General features: G+C 39.7%; 1 protein-coding gene across 6 annotated transcripts in view; it reads left to right on the top strand.

The window, feature by feature from the left end:
• The window catches only part of CLEC16A (C-type lectin domain containing 16A), a 60,374-nt gene extending 47,205 nt beyond the window's left edge, over positions 1 to 13,169 (top strand). For 2 of the 6 annotated variants that reach the window (XM_063171078.1, XM_063171075.1), the window contains 2 exons: positions 3,907 to 4,026; positions 7,831 to 13,169. In XM_063171078.1, coding sequence (XP_063027148.1) covers positions 3,907 to 4,026; positions 7,831 to 8,171 — 461 coding nt within the window. In that variant the 3' untranslated portion in view covers positions 8,172 to 13,169. Of the gene's footprint in view, positions 1 to 3,902; positions 4,027 to 7,830 lie in introns of all 6 variants that reach the window. The other 4 variants (XR_010029959.1, XR_010029958.1, XM_063171080.1 and 1 more) reach the window with 4 other exon arrangements.
• The last annotated feature ends 10,741 nt before the right edge of the window (positions 13,170 to 23,910 follow it).

Raw genomic sequence — 23,910 nt, 5'->3', positions numbered from 1 at the left:
CACACATAATCTGATTTCTATGAAAAAATGCATAGATCCAGAACATACAATTACTCATCAAGTATAAAAAGATAGTGAATTATTGAAGTATCATCACAGACTGTAGTTAACAAAATTGCAGTCTGCTTACACAGTATGTTGGCATTTGTATTACATAAAATTGGTTTTCCTGCATTTTAAAAAGCTTGATGACAGGAAGCTGCTCATTGATTTCCAAAAAAAAAAGAAAAACAAACAACAATAAACACAAACTATTCCCTACCTTCCTCACCCCTGAAAATTATGATAAAAATAATGAAAAAAACCCAGACCAAAACCAGAGGAAAAGTATTTTGGAGTGCCTGATTTCAGTATGCACTTTGCCAGTTAGGTTGCATGAACTGCCCACCTTGACCTTCATTGTGACTTAATCATAAAGTATGTGCAAAATGTCACGTGTCGTGCAGGAAAACTGTCTTTGGGTGTGCTTTGATTATTTTTTTTATGTCATGCTCTAGCAGATGTAGCTGTGAGGGTCCAATTCTGGGTCCTACCACTGGGCCCAGTCCCCTTCAGCCAAGTCAGAGGGAACGAACCTGACGATGTGCGTCAGCTGCTCCAGTCCCAAATCAGAACTTGCACTGATCTGCTGCAGGGATGACTTTTGTTCTCCTCAGAGGGCAGTTACAGAGAGGAAGGCAGTGGCTTTATGTGCATGAGCAGGTATTTTATTGCAGTAGGATAATGCACAGTTGGAACTGAGGTGCATGCATGTGGCTTAGGGGTTTTGCTGGACAATATTTGCTCTGGCCTGTAGGATCAAGAATCCCTGCCATGTATGTGGCTGTTCAAAGGACCAGTGGTCAGGTCAGACTGATATGTTGGCTGTTAGTGTTAGAAGTGTATTTGGTGCATAGCTGCAGCATATCTAATAGTTTAGTTTCTTTCTAGAAGAATGTCATTAATGCACAGAAACTGTTCCTAAAATCAGACTAAAGCAATAAGTGTGCATAATTCTTCAAAGCTGCTGCCCTGGTCTGTACCAAACTGCTTAGTGTAGTTGCAGGCAATAATGAACACAAGTAGTGGTTTAAAACCTGTGGGTGAGTTCTGATGGTGGCTCAATGTCCTTATTACAGACTAGTGAGAATTCTGAACTCCCTAGGTCTTCTGGGAGGTGTGAATGTAGGAAGGGTTTTCCCCAACCCCCAGAGCCCTTTTGACACTTTTGCCAGTACCAGTTCAGTAGTGGCATTCTTGGGATCAGTGTCTCTGCATTAACTGATTGACCAGTTTACTGTGAGTTTGAATATTCTCCCTTTTGTAATACTTACATGGAATTGTGATCTGTAGTGGAAACTTGCCAGGGCTGTGGCATGAAAGTGGGGCTCTGTTTGGCATGTGCAAGGGGCTGTTCTGTGAACTTGTGCATGAACAGAACTCTGCTGAAGGAGGTGACAGTGCCATGAGCACAGTCTGTGTTAGATCAGGTCATGCTGACCACTCAACTGGGATGTGGAAACAGCTGTTGGTATTCACCCACTTCTGTGTAAAGCAGTGGTTTTCCCTTAGCTTAACCACTTGAGGACAGTTGAAGCTAAAATGCCTTTCCTCCTCTGCTTCTCAGCAGTGACTTGCATGATGTGAAGTAGCTCCTTTGAGGAGGAAGTAACCAGTCTGTGATGAGCAGCAAGCAGTTACCAAAATCTGTTTTATGTCCCAAGGTAGCCCCTGAATGCTGCTGCCATCTGTCACATTTGACTCTGTCTCATTTCCCATTCCATTTTGAACACACACACAAATGTCTGTGCCCCTCTCTGCCCCTCCTTCCCTGCTCCCCTCTTTGTTCTGGCACCTGCTCAAGCTGTTGAGCATGAAAAGCATCCTGGGTTGCTCAGGAACTTCAGACAAGAAGGCCAGACTTGATAAAGGGGAGATGCCTATCTGGACTTCAAGGAAACTACCTCAACTACCTTCCTTAGGAGCAACATCTTAAACCACACAGCTTTTTATACTGTGAACTTGTGATTATAGTGTCCTAAGTTACAGTCTGTTGACAGATTTAAACTGGTCAGGGTTTAATATATTTTAGATGATACTTGTAAATCTTCACAGAGTTGTCTCAGAAAATGAGATTTGGAACATAGACACCAATTTTTACATAAAACAGTGATAGATGAGAACAAAATAAAGACAAATTGCATGTTAATTAAGAGAAAATGTTACAACATAGAGGATAAATTGATGATTAAACAGCAAAAGTTCTTTCAAAAATGTATCACAGGGAAAAGTTATGTTAGTTCAATGTTTTGTAAAAATAATTTACTTGTTATCACTCATACCTGCATCAGACTGTCCCACAGCATTGCATCAGTTGCTTTGTCATGAGTGAAATAAACTCCTATGACTCCCAAGTTCATTGGCTATCCTACCTAGTAGTTGTCAAGCTGCTTTATGGCACAGATATTTTAAAGACTGGCAGCTCCCCCATTTGCAGTGTTTGGGGATTAAACTTAGCCCTTTACAAGATTATTGTTCTTTAAAATTGAAAAAGCAGAAATCATCCCTTAAAGAAAGCAGATTGCTTAGCAAGACAGAAAAATCAGTGTCGGGTTCTGCAAGTCCAGCTATCAGGTTGGTTTTTTCTTTGTATTTAGTTTTTTTTTTTTTAATTATCATGTGCTTTTGAAATGTTACTATGCCTAAGGTAGAAATGTTCTCGTTAGACAGATTTTAATCATCAAGTTTCAGAGCTTAGAATACAGTTGTGTCTTGGCTACTCCTGCTGGAACTGTACACTTCTTTAAAGTGCTTATTGTCATATATGCCAAGGATTAGATATAGAAGCTCTCTTACTGTAAGTTAGCAGTCTTCCAGAATTATGAATGTATTAATGTCATCTGTGCTGTATTTTATTACTTTTTAAGCTGTCTTAACTTTTAAAAAGCAATTGGCTTCAGTACTTAAGAAAATGTTTACATCAGAGCAATAGGTAATGAGGACTTCACAAGGCACTGATCTGTGCCACTTAAGCTGTATTTTCTGCTTCTGGCAGGTATTGGTGATAAAAGATCTAAAATAAGTACCAAGAACTGTCCCTTGTTGCAGAGAACATATTGGATTCCAGTCTGAAATTAAATTTCCATTCCAAGGAGAGGGTGATTAATCAAGCTTAGAAGAGCAGTGCCTGCCTTCCTATTGAAACCATCTCTGTCTCTTCCCTCTATAATCAGTAATGTAAATGTGGTTTGACCTCCTGTTCTGTGAAGCTCTAGTAATTTTCTGACTAGGTGAGGAAGTACTTTTGTTCTTAGAAAGTTTCTTTTCTAGGAACTTTCTATGCACCAAGCATCATCATCTGAACTGCTGTTATCTTTTCAAACGCTGTGTTCGGTTTTATCATAAACCAAATGTAAATGCTACTGTTGGGTTTCAGAATAGTAGGGCTGAGTGATCTGAAGTGTTGTCACGTGCACAGTACTGCACTGCATATAATTCATGGCCAGGGGAAAGGAGAATAATTCTGTGTCACCAGAATTTGTGGTAAAGAACTTCTCTCAAAGTTTCTAAAGCAGGTGAGTAGATTATAATGCAAATAAATACCTGCCAGCCCTCCTTGATGTTGATATTGCCAGACATAGCCCAAACTTACAAACATTTTCAGATAGGAAGCAAAGCATTAAATTCATATAAACTCATTTATTTCTAAAGAATGAATACTTCCTGCTTCAGAAGTATTTCCCAAAAGTAGAAGGCTCTTGGTGTGGTGTCAAATTGTATTCAAGATACCAGCAGTTACGGGTGTGTCCTTGTCACTTATTCTTGTTGCTGCTCTAACATTTATCCTTTGTCTCCATTCCAGTTTCCCTCCCCTGTGTCATTGTTGAAGGCTCTGTATGATTTCTGGCTGTGTTTCCCTCTAGTAAGGTCTGGCAGGAAAGGACGCCGGCGGGTGTTTAGTCTGTCGGAGGCTGACAGTCACGGTGGACACTGGGTTTAGGCCTTCCAGCAGCAGCTGCAGCAGAAACTCCCGCAATACCCACTCAGGCAGGTTCCTCCATAAGCCTTCACAAGCCCATAATAATCAGTAGAACATATTTGCTTTCCATGCTGACAGCAGTGACAGTGAGGTAGGAAACTGAAGAAAGTGTTATAATATTTGTCTCTGCGTTTTGTTTTGGGAGAACTGTAAATCAATAATGAGCTGTTCCTGAAAGCCTTATCTGCGGCTTCTCCCATGTCTCTGGGCACTCGTGCCAAAGGTGGAAATTGTGCTATCAAGCCTCCAGCTTCAAAGCAGCCATGTCTTCATTTGCACAGGGCAGCCCTGGCTGTAGTGAAATTCAGTAAACACAGGCTCCTGAATGGACAGTAATGCAGGTCCTTGGCCAGCAGCAAGAAATCTCTTTATAGCACAGGTCAAATGGACAGGCATTCAGCATAAGACTGTCCCTGGACTCTGATGGCACAAGCTTAATATTTCTGTGATCATCAGGTTCTGGCAGATGACTTTATGGACTGTTTGATTGTCCTTACCTGAGGAGGTGAGGAGGAGGAGCAGATGCAAAAAAATATGGAAATATGCTCCAGATGACCTTTGTTATATAATCTGTTTGAACTTGTATCTAATTTTCTTTTCTTTTGTTCCTGTCATGGCATGAAGCTACTTTACTCTGCTAGTATTATATAAACACCCTTTTTCATCATTATAGATTTAATTTGCAACTTTTTGCCTAATGTCTTGTAATTTGTATTTTTGTTATCCTTTCATAGTACGTTGCTGTACAGCTTAGGACACTTCACGGTAGATGTCTATTCTTTCCTTTTTCTGTTCTTTTCAAACTTCTTTCACAATAACCCTTCTTAGCATAAGTTAATATAACAAGTTGAATGTTTTAGTTGTTTTTTTTTGTTGTAACAATAATCTTTGTAGTATTAAAGAAGTGCTGAAAAACATTGTAAGGCTGTTGAAGGCTCTGCATCCAAAGAGAGCTAATAACACCCCAAAACTTGCAAAATTACACCTTGTTTTCAATAAGTACAATGTTTGGAGGTATGGAAGACTGTTTGCTGGAGCAAAGATCAAAACCATTTTAAGAAACTGACTTCTCTCTCCCTGGTTTTGCTGCAGATTTGGCATATATTTTGTGCCAAAACACTCTTGCCTAAGTACATTGAGGCTGGGGAAAGATAAATAGAAATGCTGTTTTCTAGTATTAGGTGATAACCTTTTGATATTTAAGAGCAGAGCATATCTCGATGACTGGTGGTTTTATCTAGGGAAAAATTACAAATTTTCTTTCTATCCAAAAGTCAAACTGCGCCAAAATGTTGGGAGTTTGGATTTTGAAAGCCAGTTAGTATTTTTATATATAGTATAAAGGGAAATTCCAGATAATAAGTAGAGAAATTAATCTATAGATATGCTGAGTATGTGAAACTCCTTAGAAGCAAGAGCTTGGTACCTGCTTAAGGACAGACATTCTTGTGAGCTCTAGACAGTGTTAAGAACTCTCTCTCCTCCACCCTTTTGTGTGTTGGGATTTGTTTTCTGATCATTTTGACAGTGGTGCCACCCTGGGTTACAGCAATTGGCCACTGTTCCCTGAAATTCAATGCCACAGTGATGGAAACCAGGCTGGCAGTGACAAAAGACATCCTGAGAGGGGAGAGACTGGCTTCTAGCAATATCAATAACAGCTGGAGGGAAGCACAGGAGAGCTCTGATCTTGTATTCTCTACAAATGCTGCCACTGAAATACTGGGCAGTGTATTTTGCTCACAGTTTTTGATACTTTTGCCATTCTTTTTAATGGTTTTTTTGAGACTTTTGTGTAGAAAATTTGGACTTGTTAACTCCAGATACTTTTTTTTTATGAAGACTTTTTTCCAAATATTTTTTGTTTGTGGCATTAAGAAAGGAGTCACTTTAGCATTAACTTAGAACCTACCTGGAAGGATTTTGGGACCAAAACATCCAGCATAACAAAAGAATATAATGTCTTTCATCATTTCAGTAAATTCAAGTATTAAGACATTGATATTCTATTGGGAGAGGGGAAGGAATGATTTAAGAACTGAAGTGTGGATTCAGAAGTTAAATAGAAATGTGCTATAAGCAACATTCTGAGCAGAATGCCATTAGTTGATAATACTTTACTTACCAGAATGCCTCACGTTTCTGAATCTGAATTGGGGGGACTATTCATGCTGTAGTACAAATAAGATTTAAAAGTTACCTTGGCAAAGAGCATTTGATAGCATTTGAAGATTGTATAAGTTGAAAATGCAGAAACTCACTGTTCTGTGCATACTGAAATGTTAGTGCTCAGCTTGGAATTCAGAGAAATGAGCCTGTATTTCATTGTGTGAGTAGTTCATTTTCCATGTGATTCTTGCATCACTTCCTCTGTTATCAGTTGCTACATTCTCACTAAAGCTTCTTGACAGATGAAGAATCTGTAGGGTTACTTTGAATCTGTACTTATCATTCAAAAATAACCACTGATACCTCTTTTATTTAATAGTAGACTTTTTTTACCATCTAAAAATCTTGTTTTTATCAAAGCAAGAAGCTTTAGCCTCCAATTCAGCAAAAAGTACGTGAGTGGTTTCTGGAGTGAGAGTACCCCATTGTTTGGGTTATCTTACCAGAAAGGTAAAACAACCAGTAATTTTAGTGTAATCCATTTATACCTTACTGATACCCATTCCATTCTCTACTTTGCTTTTCCTTTTTTTTTTTTTTTCCCTTTGTCTTATGTTCATGCTTTCTGTTCTTTTCCAGGACTAATTGGAATCATAATGAAACAGAAAATTTTTTAAGGTCACTGTGTATTAAAACCATAATTTAATTCTTAGCTTATGTATTCACTACATTGCCTTGTAAGCTTTTCTGCAGATTCCTGTACACTTGAACACATGCTGTTTCTTAGAAAAGCTTTAAAACTGGTCTGTCTTGAAGCTGGATACCTTTTACTTTAATGGCATCTATTATTGTAGTCTGAAAAGAAAAAAAACTGACTTTTCTGGGCATACTTGATCATCTAAGGCTGTATCACCTCATCCTGTCCATTCCCTCTCCATCCTGAGCCAAATGAACAGCTTAGCTTGCTTGACAGTTCACTAGGATTTTTAGGGGGAGAGGACAGCACAAATAGCTAATAATGTTGGAGGGTTTTTTCATGAAGTAGGAGGTGCAGCAGCATATCAGTTTTCTGTAGCATTTATGCTTATTCTCAATGTGAGTGTTGGATGCTCCTTGCTTAGGAGGAGACCCCCATGTCTCAGAAGGCTGTGTAAAGCAGGCCTCTTGCAGCACCTTTCAGTTGCAGCAAGGAAATGATCCTCCTTCCTCTTCTGCCATAATTCTGCTTTCTGTGGTTGAGGTGTCACTTAAATATGAACCTGGAGGATGAATTGAGAGAGTGACTTCCAAATTTTTGTAAGAAACAGGCCACCTTTTGGGAAAGCTGGCTATAGAGTGGTTCTTCAGTTTTTTTCTTTTATTTCTAAAGATTTTCCTGGTAAGGGGTAGCGGGTTCATTTTAGTTCATACTAAATACTGGAGAGGTTTTCTTTCCCTCAACTTGCTCTCTCTAAGAAAATTTTTAATATTGATACATATTCTAATACTAAATGGTTCCTAATTAGAACATAATCCTACTGACGTTTTAGGTTATGCCTTTATAATATTTTGGTTTATTTCTAATTACTAAAATGTGGATGTGTAAGCATAGTGCTTCACAGAACTGTATTTTCTACCCAGTTATTCTTGAATAATGGTGTATTGTTAGGTTAATGTGCATACTGCCTTGAGTATTGATTGTTCTTGGTGTTTTCTTTTCTCAGATGATGCTTCAGCTCCAGAGCAGCCTCTGACGGCCAGTTCCGGTCAGACGATGTTGACTGATGAAACTCTTGCAGCTGTTTCCAAGTCCGGCAGAAATGCTGTAAAACCCAGTGACACAGAAACAGCCAACCTGTCTCCCAGCCTGATTCCTGCCCAGCAGCCCACCATATCCTTACTCACAGATGACAGCACGGACACGTTGAGTGTGGAGTCGCTCACACTGGTGCCACCAGTGGATCCGCACAGCATCCGAACATTCAGCTGCATCCCTCAGGCCTCTTTGCAGCCTGAAGTTGAGGTTGACAAGGTGAAAGAGGTAGAGGAGGAAAGTTCTGACTAAAGCCACCATGCAGACCGTAATAAACAGTGAAGGAAGTGCAACCAAATTGTGATTATTTTTTTTTCCCCTCTGGGAGTGCAGATACTTCTGGAGGCCTGAGAGGCCTCAGGCCCACATGAAGGGACCAAGTGGTGACAGAGAATGTCAGCAGTTTTCAGAGCCAACATTGCATACTCAGCATATCTGAACTGGGGAAGAGAGAAAAACCCAGACTTGTGAATCTGGATTGGTTCTTTCCTACCAGTTTATGTTATACAAGAACATGAACATGTTTCAGAGAACCTACTGTCTTTCTAATAGGAACTAATTTATTGTAAAAGGTCTACAGTATTATGGCAAAGTGAAGAGACTTTTGGATACCCAGCTTCATGGTACTGCATTGTTACGTCTCTGAAATGGGAGATGTGCCATAGACCAGAAAAAAATTATATATTATAGGACAGAGGTAAAATTTCCATTTGAGTCAGGGTGTGTTTTTTCAGTTTGGTGTTTGGTTCGGGGTTTTATTTGTGGAACAGGGGTTTTGGGGTTTTATTTGGTTTTTTTGGTTGGTTGGTTGTTTTTTTTTTTAATCCTAAACTTGTTCATCTTTTGGAGGTCTGCACAATACCAGCAGGCTTGGCCACATTCAGTATTGTCTTTGTAGGACTCCAGACTTAAATACTATGTTTTCCATATTTATTTATTTCAAGGTTTGATTCAAAGTTAAAACACAATGCTTGTTCAAATTAACACAAGGGATTTTTGAGACTACTTTAGTCTTTGCTTAGATGCCCAGAGAGGAATGTAAAATATTTTACAAGATTGCTATAGCTTGTTTGTTCACTTCTGACAGTCAAATTGCTACACATCTGAGGAATGGTGATATCCCTGCAACTGAAAGACAACTTCAAGAAGCAGACAGAAGCAGTTTTACTCTAAAGAGGTTTTTCAGATTTTTCATAGTCATGTAGGAAGAAGGTCACCATATCTAAGTGATAATTCCATTGCAAGTCTGATCTCGAAAGGTATTGTTTATTTTTTTTCCTGTCTGGGATGGTATCTCAGTTAAACAACATTAAACATACGTAAAAGTGACTCTGAGTTCACATTACTTCCTAGATCCTGACACCAAGCTGACAGAAAAGGGAAAGATGTTTCTTAAAGCTTGGAATGTTCTTTGCTGATTTGATACATAATTTAACATGAAAGGAATTTCAGATTTTTCATCAATTTCCAAGTAAGTTAATTTAAGTTAATAGTAAATTGAGTAGCTTGTCATTGCTGGTCTGTTCTCAACCCTGAGTTGGCAGTTCCTCAGAGGAGGGCTGCTGTTTACTTGGTATTGATTTTAGTCACCACTGCACTCTACTGGCATTGAGTTCTTACCAAATGGGTGAATCTGCAACATTTTTACCCTTTTCCCAGTTGCTTATTGTACCTCTTCCTGGCTGTCATATATATGTGTGTGTAGATATATGTGTGTATATACATATAGGTGTATATATAGATATATATTCATATATATATACACATATGAGATTGACTAATTCACAGGTACCACTTTTCTCACTTCTTCTGTCTTCTCCTTCACATAATAATTGAATCTTTGCCAGCTGGGTATGTGAGGTGTCTGCCACTTGAATGCCAGTAATTTTTTTCCCCCTATTTACTTTTTCATGCAGTTTTGATTTCTAATTTTCTGTGACTTCTACTTTGTCTCAAATTGAATTAACTGATAATCTGACCATTCCAGAGTGGCCCAAACTCTAAATGAATTCAGAGTTTAGGTGTCCTCAGCACTGCAGTGGATTTTGTGTGAAAATCTGGCATTACTAGAGTAAGAGCCTGCTTTTTTGGGTTTTTTGTCTCATGCTTAAGATGAATTTGCATTCATGCAGTCACTGTTGCAGCTAATGTGCATGTACCTGAACAGGCCTAGACACATCAGTAGCAATCTGGGCACAAGAACCACATGAATTTTTATTAGCTGAACTGATTGAAGTCTAGACTCTCTCTAAAATGGTGCAGCATTACACTGTAGTCTTAGTAATATTCTGGAGACCATTATAAAAAATGCCTCACTTAATTAGAAATCATTTTATGTTAGTTATTAACCTTAGATTCTTGACCTAGATTACAGAAAATATCACTGTGCAGGCTGAGTTCCCTTAAACAGAAGTAATTTTAGACTGGAAAACCTTGATCTTAATTTATCTCATTTCAAATTCAGTTCTAGTAAGATTAGACCCACAAAGAGTCTCTTCAATGCATATGAATAATCTCACCCCTGAGCTGTACTGCACAAGAAATGGGGCAAAGGGAAAGAGAGGTGACTTTGTACTTTTTATTACTTTTGAGTGGCTTTTCAATCTCATGATCACTTGTCTAGTGAGAGCTTCACAGGAAATGACTTAAATACTGTTATTAGGAAAATAGAAGAATAGGTCTACTGTTTAATTGTGATTACTTCAAGCAATCCAGGAATTCAGTAATTGCCCTAGAATTGTCATTTCACTAGCAGTAAAATAAACTTTATGCTTGAAGATGTAGGTAAGCTATCAGACAAGCAGGTGAAACTGTGTGTGTAAGGATGAAGCCACTTCCTAAAAGTAAACACTTCAGTGCTGTGCTGCTGTCAGTCACTCTTGGGGTGCTGCTGTCAGTCACTCTTGGGGTGCTGCTGTCAGTCACTCTTGGGGTGCTGTCAGTCACTCTGGGGTGCTGCTGTCAGTCACTCTGGGGTGCTGCTGTCAGTCACTCTTGGGGTGCTGTCAGTCACTCTGGGGTGCTGCTGTCAGTCACTCTGGGGTGCTGCTGTCAGTCACTCTTGGGGTGCTGCTGTCAGTCACTCTTGGGGTGCTGCTGTCAGTCACTCTTGGGGTGCTGCTGTCAGTCACTCTGGGGTGCTGCTGTCAGTCACTCTTGGGGTGCTGCTGTCACTCTTGGGGTGCTGCTGTCACTCCTGCAGGAGACAGGGAGCTCCAGAACAGCCTTAGGAGCAGGGGCACTGACCACCAGGGAGTAGTGGTCAGAAAACCCACACCAAAGTAAACATTCTGCCCTTGTCTCCACTAACCAGCTGAAGTGAAACTTGCTTTTAAAAGAGCATTGCCCAGGCAAGCAGCTGCTGCCTGGGAAAAGAAATGGTTTAGTCCTGTAGTTGGATCAGAGATCTGCAGAGACATAGCTGGGGGCAGGAGATCAAGGCCTTTTGCTTCCAAGGTAATTGGTCTCTTTCTTTCAGACAGCCTAATGTAGCCATCTAAATACATGTTGAAAAGTCTCTTCTTAACTGCTACTGTCCTTCTTGAAAGAGTTTTTTGGTGTGTCCCTGGTTCACCACACTGACCCACCTTAAGATACCACTCACCTGGGCGCTGCTCTTCTATTATCTAGCAATCTTTGGAGAAGTTCTCCTGTGCTTGCCTGCTGTGTTTCTCTTGACCTTCCCCAGCATTTGCAGCATGAATTAGAAACAAATAGAATAAATCTTGCCATCTCCTACTGGATTCTGAAAAGCAGAGGGTGATCCAAGCAGGGCTTGCTAGGGTGGGATGTTTTTAGGGGTTGGGAGGGGAGTAGTTCTTGGGGGTTTTTCTGCTGCTCAATACTTGAGTAGCAACAAAGACATAGGAGATGCAGTTCTTGACTGAGTCTCAAACAGAGGGTTCTTTCATATGGAAACATATTTTTATATTACATTTGTACAGAATTTTCCCTATTTTGATCTCCCAGCATTTTTAGATTTGCACGTTGCTCAGTTTTGATTTCTTTTGCAAGGTGTTATAAAATATATATTTTGTGTTTGTTAATGTATCATAAATGTAAAGCTAAATTTTGGTTGTCTAATAAATGTGCACTGTGGTGGTATCTGGTTTATTGTTTTGTTAACTTGAATTGATTGGTTCTTAATATGAAAAGGAAAAACTTGTCATTGTTGGGGCTGTCTTGTTAGCATAAATAAATGTGTTGAGTGCATTTATTTTAAAAGTAACCAAAAATGGCTTAAGCAAGTAATGACTAAGAATACTTGATAACAAAAGTTAAGGTCCAGACTAGTTCACAGGATTCTTTTAAGATCATCATCTGAGGATTCTTGAAATTTTTTTTATCTTGTTTCCCATTACTTTTAGTTATGGATACTCATACTAAAGTGAGTTTAAGACACACAGTAATTGCAATCTTATAGTCTGTATGAGATCTGAGGGTTAGTGTTTGGCTGTATTTAAGGACTAACTGAGGCAAAAGTTCTTACAATGAACATGAAGATAATTTTTTTAAAGATAGATTGAGAATAGATTCAAGTATGAAATTTATAGACTATTATGTCTAGGAGCTTTGTTTTGCCCAGGGACAGCACTAACTATACATTGTCACAACTTCAGGAAACATTCTGGAAGCATTGCAAACTTTAGAAGATCATTTTAGGCATCTCCACTTGTAAATAGCTGTGTTGATATTTTTGTTGCAAATTTTTTCCTTCATTTCTAGCTGCTTTGTAAGTTTGATTGTTTTCAGTGCAAAGAGGTAGAAATGTATTTTTCTAGAAGAATGAATGTACCTGGGATTTAAGCACTACAAAAAGCATTTTATGAACATGGACTGTCCTCCTATGAAATATATTTCAGTAAAGTTGTCTGAAATGTAGTTCATTTGAGGAAAAAGAAGTCCTGAACCTGCACTTACATTTACATGGAAAAAAGCCCACACATGGTGTGAATTTAATTCTGAAATGTCTTTCTACAGGCAATAAGTATTAATTATTTAATGTAGGGTATGTTAGACACTTGGAGTAAATGTGATATCTTATGTTGATTTAAAGAACAATGTAACTAAGCATCTGGGAAGGGAGTGGAATTAGAAAATATTGGTGTATGTTTCTGAAATCCAGACTTCTGAGTCTGTATTTGCTGGCATTGAGAATTTGTCATGGCTATTGAAAACCTGAACAAGAACAAGGAAGAGACCTTTCTTTGTAAATGGAACTTGGCAATAAAAATGGTTTTACTAAGAGAACTTCTTCCCTTTCATGTGCTGCTGCATGCATTTGATGCACAAGGACATCCATGAGCAATGAAAGACAACATTTACAGAACCTTGTTTTTATTTAGAAGAATGTTGTGCATATGTGACTGTTAGGCATTTTCATCTTTAAGTCAGGGTAATTTGCCCTGAGTATGCAGGAAAGACATAGCAGGAGGGGGAGCAGAAACAGGCCTGGAAGGGTGATGGAAAGCAGATGAGCCCGAGGGTTAAGAGAGCCTAGGCAACAAATGAAATATCTGTGAACCACTTTGAAAGTGCCTGTCATGTGTGATTTCTTCCCCAAAGACATGCTTTCGCCCTCTGCCTCCTTCTCTGGTGCATGTTGCCAGTTCAGTATATGGATTAAATCCAACCAAGTTATTAGTTGGGTTCTTGCTAATTAGCCTCTACATCTATAGGAATTCATCACAGTCAATATACATTCCTTGGGAAATGTTATTTCTCAAAATAGTCATTGCTCCAAAAGCTTTCTTTGGAAGAAATTCAATTACATTGTACATCAGATAAGCAAGCTAGGTATCAGAGTAAATCACAGTGTTGTCTCCTAAGATGCAGATATTAAATCATGGTGTGGAAAATGACCTAGAATCTGCTCCTGGCAGCCAAACCTCCTGAATTTTGCCAGTAACACTGCTTTAAGGATGCAAATTTGTGGCCAGGAAGGTCCCTTCCTTCATGTTTGAAACTGCTTTGTGATTCTGTATCCTGATGCTTCAGAACTCTTGCAGCCTTTTGTCATTTTTCTTGTGTCTCTGCTAAGCCTTTCTAGACTCTAAACCTCTCTAGAGTCAGATTGAGCCTCTTGACCTGAATTAACAATGATCAGAGAGGGAATGAAAGCACAGCCTCCAAACCTCTTCTCAAGCTGACTGGGTTGAAAATTACCTGGACAGAAATGCACTGCTGCATTAGTCCACTCTTTTCCACAGAAACATCTAAGAATAGCAACTTGAACAGTCCTATAGTGGGTAAATCCACATCTTTATCAGCAAGATCATTTCAGCATAGTTATAAAAATAAGTGAAACTCTGTCAATACATATGTCTTTGTCAAAGTAACTCTTGGCTAAATAAAGATACAGCATTTGGAGATCATTTCTTTGTTCTTTGACACTTAACCTTTATTTCCATGTCAAGGAGGGAGTTCTTTGTGACTTCATGGATGCAGCTGTTGGGGCAGAAGAAACAGCATTTCTATTCTGCTGTCTTACAGTTTATATGAAGAAAAAAGCTGTCTTGGTACTTTCTGATGATCTTGAATATGTGCTGCATACAACTGGCAATGAGAGATGGCTGTTTATGAGAGTGTGTTCCCTGAAAATTCAATTGAATTTTAAACTCATACATTTAGTCTCTCAGATAAGGAGAAGCAGAGGGAGTTGCAGCACCTGGAGTTGCAAATTTCCAGTAGAAAAATTGGAAGAAAGGTTTCAGACAAATGTTCACACACAGTTAAGGTAGTTGAGCTCATAGGGGAGTAAGGCAGTCTGGTTGGGTGGTGCTCAGCTGTGTGTCTGTGTAGGGGGATAGAATAGAAGAAACTAAAGCTAGTGTAGAAAGTATCTTACCCCGAAGGAGTTGCAGCTGGGCCAATTATCAAAGATCAGGAACAGGCCTGACTTTACCAGGCCACAGCTGTAAGCAATGAGAAGCAGAGTGCTATAAAAGAGTGGGGTGGCTGGGTGAGAAGGGAACTGGAGTCAGTGGCTGCTTTGGGAAGGAGAAAGAGTCAGTGCTGTGAGGAGATGACCATGAGAAAACGCTCAGAAGGTATGGAACTGTTGTGATAAGGAGACAACAGTATGGGACCCCTGGAATAAGATGACAACGTGTCTGCTTTTAGCTGAAGGATTTTGCCATCATCTTATCTGCAAATGTCTTAAAATTATTACTGATTTTTGATGTCATTAGAGAATGGATTTTATAAGGTGAAGTGTTTGATTAAGTGCCTTATTATGCAGACTGGGGATTTTCTGAAATAAGTTGAAAGTTGCATGTCCTCAGACACTCAACTCTACAAAGTTGAGAAATGTTGTGCTTGTTGAGTGGAAAATATTGATCTCAGCATTCCATTCTCACTGTCTCGTCCCCAAATGAAGGTTTATATTTCACATAGGCCACAGTTTAATATTGTTTTTTGCCTGTTTGGATGACAGCTAAGGACAGAAGAATTTTTGGTCCCTGTTTCTTAGTTCCACAACATTTTTCTCAGCTTTAGTATGGAATAAACATCATGACACCGGATGGGAAAACAAGCTGTTACTTTATTACAGAAACAAATTTTGTCTTTTGGTTAATTGACTGAAGACATCTTTGTGTAAATTTGTCCTCATTTAGGGGTCATTTATTTGAAGCAGTTTTAGGCAGCTGCTTGAAACTGCAGTGTTGATGGAGCAGTGCACTGAGACGGAAGAGAGCCAGACTGGCTTACCACTACAGTGGTGCTCAGAGCTGTTTCTGCCTCAGCAGCCAGAGCTACCAGAGATAGAAAAAGGATTTTCTGAAGGAGGAGAGAGGCACGTAACCATAATGTCTTAGGAAAAAGAATTTCTAGTCTGCAGAGAGAGATGGGGTCTGCAAAGGAGGAAAGTAGTCTTGCTCTTCCTAATAGCTAATTTGAGGGACAAGAGAGAAGAAACATAATTTTATAGTATTTTATATGAGATCATGACCTCTGTTCAGGATGTCAGTTGCTTAACTGGTACTACAAAAAGCTCATCACCTGTAGGAATATCAAATACAATTGTCCATATCCAGACCTGTGTTTAACTCTTACTCTTTCTCCACCACCATATTATCCTATGCAAACCCAGTTGCTGATGTGAGAGGGGTGTAGCTAATTCCAGAGTTCTTGGGAACAAGATGTGAGCAGCTTTGCTTTGCTACTTCTCTACCGTGCAGTTCACTTGAATTTGCTTATCACAGTTTATCAGCTTCAAGGCTTTCCTGCGAAAGTGGTGTTGGTAACCGCTGTCTGTTAGATAATTGTCGTTCTTACAGCTGCCAAAGTGCTTTGGAGTGAGATAGGCTCACTCAGCACACTAGGTTTTGGTGAAAACAGGTCTTGCAAGCCTCTTAGAGAGTTTCTGAACAGATCTTCAGATGAGACATTTTGGGGAGGGAGGGAGGGATGTTTCTCAAATTTTGTCAAACCACAGATCTCTTTGAAGGACAATCTTGGAGCTAAGCTTCCTCTTGTTTTGTCTGAACGTGCAGAGAAAACCAGACCTGTTAGGGGAAATCAGAGGTGCCTTTTCCCTTGCTGTGTTCAGGTCAGCTCACACTGCACGCTGTGTCTCAGGCTGGTATCAGCAGCTTCACCTGGGCTTCAGCTTAACAGGACGTTGGACAGGTCCTTCCTGTTCCTGAGTTCACCCTTTTTAAACAGATTAGTGCTGTACTTGGGAAGCCTAAGTCATGTTGGTAAAGGGCTTTGAGGTTGATGTTAAGCATTAATCTTTTTATCACCTTGTCATGAAGAAATGTCATTAAAGGCATCATTCCAGTCTTACTCCTTGTTCCAGTTAACATAGTTCCTGCCGAATACCTGTAACTTTCAAAGCAAATATTTTTAGTTTTTTGTTTGCACTATATCTCTATGTCATCTGAACAACTTTAAAACTATAAGAAAATAAAATACTTATTTTAGCTTCTGGGAATGTTTGATTTAGGATTTGGTCATAATTTGTAATTGTTCACTATTGTCCAGAATGATCACAGTAATGGGTTTGTCTGAAAAGAAGCCTGGTTTCCTTTGAATTTAGGAAAAAAAAAAAAAAAACCAAAGGGGGAAAAGTCAGTATATTTAAAACCTTTTCCATCTTTTCTGCTTCATAGCAATGATAGTAAGGAAATTACTAACTCTCTTAGAAATCAAATTGAATGTGTGAGTCAGTCTTAGAATGTTGAAACTGTTTTAAGCATCTATTTATACATAGGCTAAAAGAAATGCAAGACTTAAGAAATAGAAAGAAATTGCTAAGAAAAGCAAGAAAGTGAAGAGTTTTCCTTCAATTTAACCATAGCAATATGATGTACAGACAACCTCTGTAAAAGTCTCAGGTATTAGTAGCACAATTATTTGGGGAAAAAAATGGAAGATTGGCATCATTTAAGATGTGACAGTAAAATGCCAAGTGATTAAAAAGGAACACTTTTCATCTGCTTCAGTGACAGCCTGGTGTCTTCTCTGAAACTGATAGGAAGTGTAATCTGAAATAATGTGGAGGGATTAGTGTAGGTGAGAAGTTCCCTTTTGCCATCTCTGAGCTGGGACATGACAAACTTTTCTCCTTTGCTCTGTTAGAGGGAAGTGTTATGTGTTAGTAGTCATGAAGAAATCCTTAACTGCTTGAGTTACCAGTTACACCACTGCAAACAAGGTACCCGTGAGCCTAAGAACCTCCAACAAAGGTCAAACACAATGTAGAACCATTTATCAGAATAATTCAACAATCCCCGTTGGTCTGTCTCTTGTACAGAGAATCTGTCAAAGACCATAGGAAGCTTGGTTTTGGTATAATTTTTCATGTGGAGCATGTTTGTTAGAAAAAGATTTATCAGGAACTCGCTGAGAACAACTGGAATGGGAATAGAAAGTCTGTATGCAGAAAGAAACGGATAATTCCCTCTGAAGCTTTTTTAGGTATCCCAAAATGAAGAACCACAAGTGGCCAGTAGTGTGGGTCCTATAAGGCACTACAACAATGAGACCTAACCAAGACTCATTAAGTATTTCTTATAACAGTAAATTAAATATTACCTGAGTGAATTAGGGAATGAAACTGTTGATTTCTCAGTATTTTCAAGAAAATAAACACAGAAGTCACTGCATCCTGGTGCTAGAATGTTCCCTTGGTAGGATTTCCTCAGCTCCCTTGTTGACAATGTACCATTCATTCTGGAAACTGAAATTTCTGAGTAGTCCTGTGACTAACCTTGTTAACATGAAACACTGAATGATTTTTTTTTTTTTTAATTACTTACTGACTCTGAGTTGGGTAACCAGAAGTTGATTCAGGAGCTCCTCATTCCCCACCATGGTATGTCACAGATATCCCTGCTCACTCTGAAAATGCAACCAAGAGCCAGATGTGAATTGAGTCAAACCCTGTTACAATGAGTTTACAGTGTGTAGGGATGACTTGAGTGTAGGGCAGGTGTGTGACTTGTGCAAGGCAGTGGCACTGTTTCTCCATTAGAGATAAGAAAAGCATATCACACTCTGATGGCTCAGAATGTATGTGGAGTCTGTGGATGACTCAAGAACTGAACACAAAGCCTTTACTGATGACTGGTTTGAATTTCCAGTGGCAAGAGAGATTATATGTAATATCTGATCTTAAAATGCATCTTCTAGACAAGATCTTTTTACTAGTATGTATGAGGAGACTTTTCCATGTAATGCTAGTCCTCAGAATAATGTGATGACTAAAGAGATGTTTTAAGAAAAGTAATAGGACAAACCCAGAATGATTGTTCAGCCAGTCTGGATGAGAATCATCTGGAATATTGCCTCAGCTGTCAACAAGAGCTGATAAAAGAGCAGTTTTGCGTGGTTTGGTTACGTGTGAACTATCAAAACCAACAAATTTTGGGGGACATTAAGTGAAAAAACTCTGATTTCAAACTTATTCATAAGAGAAAATGGGAATGAAAAAAATTATATTTCAGATTTTTTAAATGGGAATATTTAATTCAAAAGTGCATTAACAAGTCTCCATGCAAGCCTTCCTTAGCCAGAATTACTAGAAATCTTGCAAGAAGTTATCTCTTCTGCCCAAGCAAGCACAGACACAAGGTGTCTTTCAGAGTTCAGTAGGATGGCTTTTCCTCTGAAGAGCTAGTTCAGGGCAAAGGCCACAGACTTACAGATCTGGTGCTGACTGGGGATTTGTCACTGTTAGCTCTTATTATTCTGCTTTACCCAAGAAGCTGTGATGTTTCTGAATTGCTTCTAGATTAAGGAAACAATAGGAAAGAAACCCACAGTATTTCTCAACTCCCAGAAATGAAGTTCCTCAAATGGGCAATATTCAGATGTTGCAGTACAAATACTCTGCCTTTGTCTGAGACGTGCCTTGAACTGGAGTTCTGGGGCAGTTATTAATTTACCATTGTCATGGTTTTTGTTGTTTTGGTTTGGATTGTTTATTCTCATTGTAAGAAAGAGAACTTAAAAACATCATCTATCTCACCTGAAAGCAGAAAGCTGTGACTGACTTTGACAAGTATGAGCTGGTCCTTGCAAAGCCACTCCTGTGCTCTGGAGTTTGGATCTGCAGCTGTATCCAGCTTCAGTCTGCCAGGAAAAGGAAACTTGCACCTCTTCACTTGGACACTCCTTTGTCAGAGTGAGCCCATGGTGCGGAGCGTTCATGCTGGAGCAATTCCCAATCTGTGCACAGTAACATTTCCTTGTAAGATGTTTTATTTTTAGGTGTTAGATCCAATACACCTCTGTGTGGTGAACCCAGAGGATCTCTATGAAGTCTACCTGACAGGCAAATGGGAACACCTGTTCCTTTTTTTCTTAGCTTTCCTCCTCCAATCCAGGAGGCTTGGGAGGATGGATTCTCAGCTCAGTGTGCAATGTGAAATACTATTCTTTATATTAAAACAGGCAGCGAAGAAAGATAATAAAGTGAAAATGTAATTGAACCTGGTTGAGCCAAGACAGCAAACCAAAGCCTGGATGTGCAAGGTGTAAAATAAGTGAGGGGCCGTCAATGAACTCTGCAATCTTGGAGCAAAGCAAACAGCTTGTTGCTCCCTGCTGCTTCCAGAGTCAGTCTGGAACACGTGGCAGGGGGAGGCTGGTTGGGAGCTCTGCTGTCTGAACAGTGTGCAGTGGCTGGTTTGTAAAATAAGAGGAAATCTCTCCCTGTGCAAGAGTTACCACAGTGCTGAGCAACATTGCAGCAAGGAAGAGGCATCCTGAATTGTACTACCTACCCTGCCAGGGAACTCCTGGACTTTTCTGCTGCCTTTTTGGCTTTGGTTCTGCAGTTTCCAAGCTCTGTGGCTGACAGATAATCTTGTTTATAGCTCCACTGATTACAGTACCTAAGTTAGTACTTTGCACTTTTGCTCACAGTAGCTAAGTATGTAAAAAAGCACTTTGCTGTCTCTTTTCCTTCACTGAAGATTTGTTGCCTGCCACAGAGCAGCATATTTGGAGTGATCCAGCCATACTGGAACTGCAGAACCACATTCCTGCTTCCATGGTTTGGTTGCTGGCCTCCAGAGTGAGATCCAGGTGTAAGATTTTTGTGGGAACATTAATTTCGACAGTTTTATTAATAGAGATCATTTATTTGTGTCTTTATTAGTGCACTAACTTGAATAGCACTTATATTTTTGCCTAGGGGTTGTATATCATTTGGTGCTTGCAGGAAAATCTGCACAGCTGCTGCCAGTAAAAATAGTGGGGTTTTTTAACAAGTAGTTTAATTAGGATGAGCATCAGTACATGTATGCATATGGACTCAGGAATGCTCACTTTGTGTCTCTGACTCCATGTTAATTCAACAAGAGCTAAAGTAGAAAGCCAAGAGAGGAAGTGGAGCATTACCTGGTGCAGGTGTTTGGTACAGAATACCAGTGGCCTGGTTCTGGTTCTCACTGCAGAATGGAGACCTGTGGGACTGATCTGGGAGCCTGTTCTGCCTGCACAGCCACTCTGGAGTCTCCTGGGTTTCCCTTGAGCTGTTGCAGCTCGTCTAGGATGTGGTTAATTCTCCAGTGTTGCAGTGCGGCTGCAGGGCAATTACTGTTTGTGTGAAACTGGAGAGAAATGGGTGGTTAAGTCTGCCTCAGATGTAATTAGGTCTGAAATGTCTCAGTGGTCGCATTAGAAACACTAATTTTAAACTCTCTTATTGGTTTAGACCATAGCCATTTGTTATACAAAGAGGCAAAGGATTTTTTTTTTTTGTCCTTCAAATGATTTTTTGTGGGAACGTGAAAAAAACAGAGTTCTTCAAAGCATCAAGACAGTAATACCCACTACAGACTCCTTGGCCTGCCAAGATAAATTAGTTAAGAAACCTCAAACCATTTTTTTCAATGGAAAAAAATATCTGAAAAAATATCCTTTTTAGTCCACTGGTGAAACAAGCCATGCCTGCAAACTCATCCTATGGGTGACTGTTTCACTATCTGTGGTCCAGAGTTGGAATTTTAATGTCAAGTTAGTCATGCAAAAGCTTAAATTGCTTGCTCTCAGGGACTGTATCATTCAAATATATTTTTCCACGCAGGAAATGGTCGCAGAAGTCATTTGCTTCTGTCTTTATCCTGTAAATTTCTATGTCCTTGTTTATATTGATACAATTCATTTTGGTTTGCATGTGTTGCAACCAGTTTTGAATAAATGAGATGGATTTGAAAGTACAAAAACATAAAATACACTAGATGGAGGAGAAAAAAAGTAGAAGTAGCTAATATGAAATTGTTGATAGGAGTATTTTTGCCATATTTGGTCCACTAGTCAGAACAAATTAAACAGAAACAAATTTAGGTTAAATAGGTGAAACTGTGTTCAGAACTAAAATACCATAATTTCTGTGTTTTGAAGGAGGACCAGAGCAGGGGGAAGTCTGACTTAAGTATTCCTGGTCTTTGGACACAGTGCATATGTGTCAGGAATGTTTGAGGATTCCTCGGGGTGAGGGGGGGAAGGTAATAAGTCCTTGACAAGACTGCAGGAGACCTACGGGTAAAGAGAGCATTTCTGGGAAACAGAAACTGAGCTCCTCCCTTCCACCGGCAGAACCAAAAGTGAAACTACCACTATCCCTTCAGGGATTTCAACATGGTGTAGAGCAGCAGTTTGGGGTGTCACCCGAGTTGGAACTCAGCTCTGGCTCAGCTTTCACAGCTGGTTATTTAATTCTTCCACCTCTGGCTCCCTGCTAATGCACCAGGTGAGGATCCTGAACACAGGAATCAACAGGTGGTAAAAACCTGTCTGCAGACTGGACTCTTGCATGCCCACCACTGAAATAGGTGAGGCTTTTCAAAGTTAGCTCAGTTCAAAGTTGGGGCTTTTCTTAAACCACCTATGATAAGGAATTAAAATATATATTCATTTTTTAAGTGGTGTTTGAATTTCCTACCAGCTAGACAGAGGCCTTTTAACCTGGAGGGGGTCAGGCTGATGCAATTAAGCAGTCTAATTTCCCCTCCTTTGCAGCCTTTGCATAAGTTGCTTTCACTTTTATAGTACTCAGTATCCTGATGTGGTGATACCAAAATATCCATTTAACATATGTTACGGAAGTAAACAGAGCTTACTGTTAAAATATACAGAGTTGAGTGAATAACAGTCCAGCTAAAAGAAGGACAGCCCTACAAGGCACCTGTTAAGCCCAGGTCTGTAATGTTGCAAATATCTTCAAGAGATTAATTACTCAGGTGGCTGCAGCTTCTGATTCCCTTCTTTGTCAAAACGGAATAAACTACTGAATATATTTCTAAGACAGCCCTACCAAAAGAGTGAGACAGCAAGTAAAATAAATGATAAATAATTTGAAAGGTGTAAGGGCACAATCAATACAGCAAAAGTCAGGAACTGTGTCTACAAAGCTGTCCCTGGAGTTACTAATTTCCAGAGTGTTCTGCACACTTGTGCCATTGCTTTTCCTGTACTTCTCCTGTGGATCCCAACCACAGTTCCTAAAACTTCTGAAAGTTTGGGTGACAGGACAGGTGGTGGGTCTGGCTTTGTTTTCCCCTCACCCTGTATTCACAGGGTTCACTCCCTGAATTTGGCACAGTAGAAGCAAAAACTTCATGGAAGAAAGTTAAAGGAATGAGTGATTTTAATTGGAAACCAGATTGATTGATTGCAAGGAAAATTCTTATTTGGGGTTGTTTTTCTGGATATTTTCCTACAAATGCCTGCCATCAGATGACTGAATGAGCATTCACTCAGCTGACAAGTCAAATTAAAGACATGTCTTCAATGTAACCTCCAGAAGCTGAGAAGAGCATTTTTAGCTATTGAGAGGGTTTAGATAATAAATATCTGAGAAATCTAGAAAACAGATACATTAATACTCACTCAGTATTGTCCCCCTTTCCACCAGCACTAAGCTTTTTTGGAAAGTTAAATAGCCAAGCTAAGGAAGCCAACTAAAGTCTGAAGCCAGAAGAACAACTGTTGAAACTTTTTGGAAAACAACCCTTTGATATCTCTCACATCCCTGAGTTGTCCTCTGCAGCTTTTCTCACTGATCACCATCTTATTTTAGCTGCTTGGTCTTGTGTGCTCTCACTTCCCCACTCTGTTAGCTAATGCATTGACATGGTTTCACAGAAAGGATTTAATTCTAAAACCAAAACGTCCTTGGAGCACGTGGGCACTGTCTCATGGACACTGCTTGTCTTGTGCCCCTTCCCCAGCCCGAGGCTGTTCTGCCTGCTGGGCTGGGACACTGCTGGTACTGCAGCTGCTCTGGCCTGTGATGGTTTGGGGCCTTCGTCCTGCTCCAAGAAACAGGGCTCTGAGTGATCAGGGAAGAGGGGGTAGCATGGAATGGAGAAGAATGGAACTTGTCTTTGGTTTTTTGCAGGTTTGTGGATGTGAATTGACAATGGTCTGGAGTGGTAATGCAGGAAAGGGAGAGGACAGATTGAGGGAATTGTAGACTACAGGGCAAACAAGGGAGGAAGCAGAACAGCAGGATTTAAAAAGACAATGTCTTATT

Source organism: Melospiza melodia, chromosome 18, assembly GCF_035770615.1.
Source record: "Melospiza melodia melodia isolate bMelMel2 chromosome 18, bMelMel2.pri, whole genome shotgun sequence".
Taxonomy (NCBI): domain Eukaryota; kingdom Metazoa; phylum Chordata; class Aves; order Passeriformes; family Passerellidae; genus Melospiza; species Melospiza melodia.
Note: the sequence above shows the minus strand (reverse complement) of the source record. Positions and strands in the feature narration are given on the sequence as shown.